The sequence below is a fragment of the Oncorhynchus tshawytscha genome, unplaced genomic scaffold, assembly GCF_018296145.1.
Source record: "Oncorhynchus tshawytscha isolate Ot180627B unplaced genomic scaffold, Otsh_v2.0 Un_contig_12236_pilon_pilon, whole genome shotgun sequence".
Lineage (NCBI taxonomy): Eukaryota > Metazoa > Chordata > Actinopteri > Salmoniformes > Salmonidae > Oncorhynchus > Oncorhynchus tshawytscha.
Genome location: NW_024609046.1, coordinates 34,937 through 45,000, shown reverse-complemented (window position 1 = coordinate 45,000; position 10,064 = coordinate 34,937). Strand labels below are relative to the sequence as shown.

The 10,064-nt window shown below is 39.3% G+C and overlaps 1 protein-coding gene across 1 annotated transcript in view; it reads left to right on the top strand.

Annotated features, from left to right (window-relative positions):
• Window positions 1-8,478, top strand: part of LOC121844149 (RNA-binding motif, single-stranded-interacting protein 3-like) — a 43,242-nt gene extending 34,764 nt beyond the window's left edge. The window contains exons 6-8 of the mRNA XM_042314070.1: window positions 73-159; window positions 3,830-3,939; window positions 8,226-8,478. Coding sequence (XP_042170004.1) covers window positions 73-159; window positions 3,830-3,939; window positions 8,226-8,229 — 201 coding nt within the window. The 3' untranslated portion in view covers window positions 8,230-8,478. The remainder of the gene's footprint in view (window positions 1-72; window positions 160-3,829; window positions 3,940-8,225) is intronic.
• The last annotated feature ends 1,586 nt before the right edge of the window (window positions 8,479-10,064 follow it).

Genomic DNA, 10,064 nt, shown 5'->3' with positions numbered 1-10,064 from the left:
AGTGTAAGTGACTCTGGATGAGAGCGTCTGCTAAATGACTAATATCCAGGTGTTTTTCCTGCTCTCTAACAGCAGTACATGTGTGCAGCAGCTGCTCCAATGCAAGGAGCCTACATTCCTCAGTACCCTGCAGTGCCTGCCTCCGCCCTCACAGTGGACGTAAGTTAAACTCTTTACCATGCAGATTTAACCCTAACCCTTAACCTACAACACCCTAACCCACCACAACACCCTAACCCACAACACCCTAACCCACCACAACACCATAACCCAAAACACCCTAACCCACAACACCCTAACCCACCACAACACCATAACCCTTAACCTACAACACCATAACCTACAACACCATAACCTACAACACCATAACCTACAGCACCATAACCCTTAACCTAAAACACCATAACCCTTAACCTACAACACCATAACCCTTAACCTAAAACACCTTAACCCTTAACCTACAACACCCTAACCTACAACACCATAACCTACAACACCATAACCTAAAACACCATAACCCTTAACCTACAACACCATAACACACAACACCCTAACTGACAACACCATAACCCACAACACCATAACCCACAACACCATAACCCACAACACCATAACCCACAACATCATAACCCACAACACCATAACCCTTAACCTACAACACCATAACCCAAAACACCCTAACCCACAACACCCTAACCCACCACAACACCATAACCCACCACCACACCCTAACCCACCACAACACCCTAACCCACAACACCATAACCCACCACAACACCCTAACCCACCACAACACCCTAACCCACCACAACACCATAACCCACCACAACACCCTAACCCACAACACCATAACCCACAACACCCTAACCCACAACACCATAACCCACCACAACACCCTAACCCACAACACCATAACCCACCACAACACCCTAACCCACAACACCCTAACCCACAACACCATAACCTACAACATCATAACCCACAACACCCTAACCCACCACAACACCCTAACCCACAACACCATAACCCGCCACAACACCCTAACCCACAACACCCTAACCCACCACAACACCCTAAACCACAACACCATAACCCGCCACAACACCCTAACCCACAACACCCTAACCCACAACACCATAACCCGCCACAACACCCTAACCCACAACACCCTAACCTACAACATCATAACCCACAACACCCCAACCCACAACACCATAACCCAACACCCTAACCCACAACACCCTAACTGACAACACCATAACCCACAACACCCTAACCCACAACACCATAACCTACAACATCATAACCCACAACACCCTAACCCACAACACCATAACCCACAACACCCTAACCCACAACACCCTAACTGACAACACCATAACCCACAACACCCTAACCCACAACATCATAACCTACAACATCATAACCCACAACACCCTAACCCACAACACCATAACCCACAACACCCTAACCCACAACACCCTAACTGACAACACCCTAACCCACAACACCCTAACCTACAACATCATAACCCACAACACCCTAACCCAAAACACCATAACCCACCACAACACCCTAACCCACCACAACCTAACACACAACACCATAACCCACAACACCCTAACCCACAACACCATAACCCACAACACCCTAACCCACAACACCATAACCCACCACAACACCCTAACCCACAACACCATAACCCACCACAACACCCTAACCCACAACACCCTAACCCACAACACCATAACCTACAACACCATAACCCACAACACCCTAACCCACCACAACACCCTAACCCACAACACCATAACCCGCCACAACACCCTAACCCACAACACCCTAACTGACAACACCATAACCCACAACACCCTAACCCACAACACCATAACCTACAACATCATAACCCACAACACCCTAACCCACAACACTATAACCCACAACACCCTAACCCACAACACCCTAACTGACAACACCATAACCTACAACATCCTAACCCACCACAACACCATAACCCACAACACCCTAACCCACAACACCCTAACTGACAACACCATAACCCACAACACCCTAACCCACAACACCATAACCTACAACATCATAACCCACAACACCCTAACCCACAACACCATAACCCACAACACCCTAACCCACAACACCCTAACTGACAACACCATAACCCACAACACCCTAACCCACAACACCATAACCTACAACATCATAACCCACAACACCCTAACCCACAACACCATAACCCACAACACCCTAACCCACAACACCCTAACTGACAACACCCTAACCCACAACACCCTAACCCACAACACCCTAACCTACAACATCATAACCCACAACACCCTAACCCACCACAACACCATAACCCACCACAACACCCTAACCCACAACACCCTAACCTACAACATCATAACCCACAACACCCTAACCCACAACACCCTAACCCACAACACCCTAACCTACAACATCATAACCCACAACACCCTAACCCACCACAACACCATAACCCACCACAACACCCTAACCCACCACAACCTAACACACAACACAATAACCCACAACACCCTAACCCACAACACCATAACCCACAACACCCTAACCCACAACACCATAACCCACCACAACACCCTAACCCACAACACCATAACCCACCACAACAACCTAACCCACAACACCCTAACCCACAACACCATAACCTACAACACCATAACCCACAACACCCTAACCCACCACAACACCCTAACCCACAACACCATAACCCGCCACAACACCCTAACCCACAACACCCTAACCCACAACACCATAACCTACAACATCGTAACCCACAACACCCTAACCCACAACACCATAACCCACAACACCCTAACCCACAACACCCTAACTGACAACACCATAACCTACAACACCCTAACCCACAACACCATAACCTACAACATCATAACCCACAACACCCTAACCCACAACACCATAACCCACAACACCCTAACCCACAACACCCTAACTGACAACACCCTAACCCACAACACCCTAACCCACAACACCCTAACCTACAACATCATAACCCACAACACCCTAACCCACAACACCATAACCCACAACACCCTAACCCACAACACCCTAACTGACAACACCATAACCCACAACACCCTAACCCACCACAACACCATAACCCAAAACACCCTAACCCACAACACCCTAACCCACAACACCATAACCCACCACAACACCATAACCCACAACACCCTAACCCACAACACCATGACCTACAACATCATAACCCACAACACCCTAACCCACAACACCATAACCCACAACACCCTAACCCACAACACCCTAACTGACAACACCATAACCTACAACACCCTAACCCACCACAACACCATAACCCAAAACACCATAACCCAAAACACCCTAACCCACAACACCCTAACCCACAACACCATAACCCACCACAACACCCTAACCCACAACACCATAACCCACAACACCATAACCCACAACACCCTAACCCACAACACCCTAACCCACAACACCATAACCCACCACAACACCCTAACCCACCACAACACCCTAACCCACAACACCATAACCCACAACACCCTAACCCACCACACCCTAACCCACCACAACACCCTAACCCACCACATCATAACCCACCACACCCTAACCCACCACAACACCCTAACCCACCACAACACCCTAACCCACAACAACCTAACACACAACACCATAACCCACAACACCAGTCTCTTCCTGACTCATAATAACTGTGACCTAATTTCCTGTGTCTTTTCCTGGTTCTTCCTTCTCTTATCAGGCAGTGGTGACAGAGGACTCGCCCCAGACTGTACCCCCCTCCTCACAGGACCCCAACGGACAGCCACCCCTGGACAGCGACTCACCTGCCTACTCCTACCAACAGACTAAGTAAACACACACACACTCACACGCACACACACACGCCTACTCCTTCCAACAGACTAAGTAAACACACACACACACACACTCACACACACACACTCACTCACTCACTCACACACACACACACACACACACACACACACACACACACACACGTGCGTGCCTACTCCTTCCAACAGACTAAGTAAACACACACACACACACTCACACACACACACACACACACACACGCATCACCGGGGCAAACTACCTGCCCTCCAGGACACCTACACCACCCGATGCTACAGGAAGGCCATAAAGATCATCAAGGACATCAACCACCCGAGCCACTGCCTGTTCACCCCGCTGCCATCCAGAAGGCGAGGTCAGTACAGGTGCATCAAAGCTGGGACCGAGAGACTGAAAAACAGCTTCTATCTCAAGGCCATCAGACTGTTAAACAGCCACCACTAACATTGAGTGGCTACTGCCAACACACTGTCAATGACACTGACTCTACTCCAGCCACTTTAATCATGGGAATCGATGGGAAATGATGTAAATATATCACTAGCCACTTTAAACAATGCTACCTTATATAATGTTACTTACCCTACATTGTTCATCTCATATGCATACGTTGATACTGTACTCTATATCATCGACTGCATCCTTATGTAATACATGTATCACTAGCCACTTTAACTATGCCACTTGGTTTACATACTTATCTCATATGTATATACTGTACTCGATATCATCTACTGTATCTTGCCTATGCTGCTCTGTACCATCACTCATTCATATATCCTTATGTACATATTCTTTATCCCCTTACACTGTGTATGACAGTAGTTTTTTTTGGAATTGTTAGTTAGATTACTTGCTCGTTATTACTGCATTGTCGGAACTAGAAGCACAAGCATTTCGCTACACTCGCATTAACATCTGCTAACCATGTGTATGTGACAAATAAAATTTGATTTGATTTGATTTGATTTGACACTCACACGCCTACTTCTTCCAACAGACTAAGTAAACACACACACACTCACACACACACATACACACACACACACACACACACACACACACACACACACACACCCTGCCTACATACTCAGAAGTGAGAACCTCAATATAAAATATCTTTAAAGTTTGGATGTGCTACAGCCAAGCCACCGACTGTGATCTCCGATCAGATCGTCTGCCGACTCAAATGAATTGTAAATTAAACACTATAGAGCTCTATCTACTCTGTATTGATGTGTATAGTGTATATTGATGTGTATATTGATGTGTATAGTGTATATTGATGTGTATAGTGTATATTGATGTGTATAGTGTATATTGATGTGTATATTGATGTGTATATTGATGTGTATAGTGTATATTGATGTGTATATTGATGTGTATAGTGTATATTGATGTGTATAGTGTATATTGATGTGTATACTGTATATTGATGTGTATAGTGTATATTGATGTGTATATTGATGTGTATAGTGTATATTGATGTGTATATTGATGTGTATAGTGTATATTGATGTGTATAGTGTATATTGATGTGTATATTGATGTGTATATTGATGTGTATATTGATGTGTATATGGATGTGTATATTGATGTGTATATTGATGTGTATAGTGTATATTGATGTGTATAGTGTATATTGATGTGTATAGTGTATATTGATGTGTATATTGATGTGTATAGTGTATATTGATGTGTATATTGATGTGTATAGTGTATATTGATGTGTATATTGATGTGTATAGTGTATATTGATGTGTATAGTGTATATTGATGTGTATATTGATGTGTATAGTATATATTGATGTGTATAGTGTATATTGATGTGTATATTGATGTGTATAGTATATATTGATGTGTATAGTGTATATTGATGTGTATAGTATATATTGATGTGTATATTGATGTGTATAGTATATATTGATGTGTATAGTGTATATTGATGTGTATAGTGTATATTGATGTGTATAGTGTATATTGATGTGTATAGTGTATATTGATGTGTATAGTGTATATTGATGTGTATAGTGTATATTGATGTGTATATTGATGTATAAAGTGTATATTGATGTTTATATTGATGTGTATAGTGTATATTGATGTGTATAGTGTATATTGATGTGTATATTGATGTATATAGTGTATATTGATGTGTATATTGATGTGTATAGTGTATATTGATGTGTATATTGATGTATATAGTGTATATTGATGTGTATATTGATGTGTATATGTATATTGATGTGTATAGTATATTGTATATTGATGTATATTGATGTGTATATTGATGTGTATAGTGTATATTGATGTGTATAGTGTATATTGATGTGTATAGTGTATATTGATGTGTATATTGATGTGTATATTGATGTGTATAGTGTATATTGATGTGTATAGTGTATATTGATGTGTATATTGATGTGTATATTGATGTGTATAGTGTATATTGATGTATATATTGATGTGTATAGTGTATATTGATGTGTATATTGATGTGTATATTGATGTGTATATTGATGTGTATATTGATGTGTATAGTGTATATTGATGTGTATAGTGTATATTGATGTGTATATTGATGTGTATATTGATGTGTATAGTGTATATTGATGTGTATATTGATGTGTATATTGATGTGTATATTGATGTGTATATTGATGTGTATATTGATGTGTATATTGATGTGTATATTGATGTGTATATTGATGTGTATATTGATGTGTATATTGATGTGTATAGTGTATATTAATGTGTATATTGATGTGTATATTGATGTGTATATTGTGTGTATATTGATGTGTATATTGATGTGTATAGTGTATATTGATGTGTATATTGATGTGTATATTGATGTGTATAGTGTATATTGATGTGTATATTGATGTGTATATTGATGTGTATTGTGTATATTGATGTGTATATTGATGTGTATATTGATGTGTATAGTGTATATTGAGTGTATATTGTATATTGTATAGTGTATATTGATGTGTATATTGATGTGTATAGTGTATATTGATGTGTATATTGATGTGTATAGTGTATATTGATGTGTATATTGTATATTGATGTGTATAGTGTATATTGATGTGTATAGTGTATATTGATGTGTATATTGATGTGTATATTGATGTGTATAGTGTATATTGATGTGTATATTGTATATTGATGTGTACATTGATGTGTATAGTGTATATTGATGTGTATAGTGTATATTGATGTGTATATTGATGTGTATAGTGTATATTGATGTGTATATTGATGTGTATATTGATGTGTATATTGATGTGTATAGTGTATATTGATGTGTATATTGATGTGTATAGTGTATATTGATGTGTAAAGTGTATATTGATGTGTATATTGATGTGTATAGTGTATATTGATGTGTATAGTGTATATTGATGTGTATAGTGTATATTGATGTGTATATTGATGTATATAGTGTATATTGATGTGTATATTGATGTATATAGTGTATATTGATGTGTATATTGATGTGTATAGTGTATATTGATGTGTATAGTGTATATTGATGTGTATATTGATGTGTATAGTGTATATTGATGTGTATATTGATGTGTATAGTGTATATTGATGTGTATAGTGTATATTGATGTGTATATTGATGTGTATAGTGTATATTGATGTGTATATTGATGTGTATAGTGTATATTGATGTGTATAGTGTATATTGATGTGTATAGTGTATATTGATGTGTATATTGATGTGTATAGTGTATATTGATGTGTATATTGATGTGTATAGTGTATATTGATGTGTATAGTGTATATTGATGTGTATAGTGTATATTGATGTGTATATTGATGTGTATAGTGTATATTGATGTGTATATTGATGTATATAGTGTATATTGATGTGTATAGTGTATATTGATGTGTATATTGATGTGTATAGTGTATATTGATGTGTATATTGATGTGTATAGTGTATATTGATGTGTATATTGATGTGTATAGTGTATATTGATGTGTATATTGATGTGTATAGTGTATATTGATGTGTATAGTGTATATTGATGTGTATATTGATGTGTATAGTGTATATTGATGTGTATATTGATGTGTATAGTGTATATTGATGTGTATATTGATGTGTATATTGATGTATATAGTGTATATTGATGTGTATATTGATGTGTATAGTGTATATTGATGTGTATATTGATGTGTATAGTGTATATTGATGTGTATTCATTGCTCATCTGTAAAAGAGACCTAGGTCTCAGGATTACAAATATTTTCTTTCTCTTTCTCAGATAACAGGAGGATGCCGAGCGATGTGTTTCCGGTAACTGCATTGCCTTGAGACAGCGGCTGCACTGAAACACTGGAGGGATGGAGGGAGGAAAAATACTGGATGACAAAAAAGGAGGACAAAGAGAGATCGTTTTATCTTTGCACAGGCATCAAAAAAGACTTTGTTTTATCTGTCGAGAGAGAGAGAGAGACGAGAGAGAAGAGAGAGAGAGAGAGAAGAGAGAGCGAGAGAGAGAGAGAGAAGAGAGAGAAGAGAGAGAGAGAGAAGAGAGAGCGAGAGAGAGAGAGAAGAGAGAGAAGACGAGAGAGACGAGAGAGAGAGAGAAGAAGAGAGAGATGAGAGAGAGAGAGATGAGAGATAGATGAGAGAGAGAGAGAAGAGAGAGACGAGAGAGAGAGAGAAGAGAGAGAAGACGAGAGAGACGAGAGAGAGAGAGAAGAAGAGAGAGACGAGAGAGAGAGGAGAGAGAGACGAGAGAGGAGAGAGAGAGAGAAGAGAGAGCGAGAGAGAGAGAGAAGAGAGAGAAGACGAGAGAGACGAGAGAGAGAGAGATGAGAGAGAGAGATGAGAGAGAGAGAGTGAAGAGAGAGACGAGACGAGAGAGAGAGAGAAGAGAGAGATGAGAGAGACGAGAGAGAGAGAAGAGAGAGACGAGAGAGAGAGAGAGAGAAGAAGAGAGAGACGAGAGAGAGAGAGAGAGAGAAGAGAGAGACGAGAGAGAAGAGAGAAGAGAGAGAGGTTGAGATTGTGATTGACATGCAGATAACGTCTCAGAAGATGGAGAGGTGCAATATGGGACATTGAGTTTATTGAGCGGGCCAGCAGGAAACTGGAGTCATCCTTCGAAAAAAATAACAAAGTGAAAAACATATTAAAAAATATTTTTTAAAAAGACCAGACAAAAAAAAGGAACTTAAAAAGGAACAAACGGACAGAAATCCATGTGAATGTGCAGGTTGGTTTTCAGATCATGACAGTTTTTTTTAATAGAAGAGGAGAAAAAACAAACAAATGAAACGGGTTGTCTTCCTTTGATATTAAGCTACTATATTTTTTTTTATTATTTTCATGATTTAAAATTTCGTTTTCTATAGAGAGAGAGAGAAAAAAAAAGTTACATCTTTTTTTTGCCTTAATTTCTCAGACGTTGGAAACTCGTCGGTCCTTTTGTCTAAAATTGTTTCATTAAAACATCTGTAAAAAATTTTAAAAAAAAGAGGGTTATGAATGCTTCAGATGGTTCATGATAAACCAAGACTAAATCTATAGACGTCAGATGCACAGGTTATAAAGACAACTGTATATGAAGAAGATTTTATATGATGTGGTTTGTTGTCATTTGTGTTTTGGGGGGGGGGAGAAGAGAATCTCCATGGTGATAGTAGGTGGGCGGGTGCAAGAAAAATATTTATAACCGCTGTATTGTGGGAAATGCAGTTTATCGATGAAAAAATGTTTTGGTTACTTAACATGGCATTAGTGGGTTTTTACTTGCAATATTTCTTTTTACAAAGTTCAACAGTTTTTGTTTTTGTTGCCTGCTTTTGCTTGTCTCATCGCAAAACAAGAAATGAAACAAAAAATAACCAAATAAGTCGACGTCCAGTGAAAACTGGATATATATCGATAAAAATGATCTGTGTACAAAGGGACGTGTTGAAAAATGAAGCAATAGTTTTAAAGAAATTTGGTGACAATTTTCTTTAGTCTTTTTTATAGCTGTGTATCAAATGCAGCCAACAAACAGAAGCTTTTTATACCACAGAAGAACAAACAGGGACATACAGTGGAGTAGACAGAGAGATTTTCATATTTTAACTTTTCCGTTTGGCTTTCT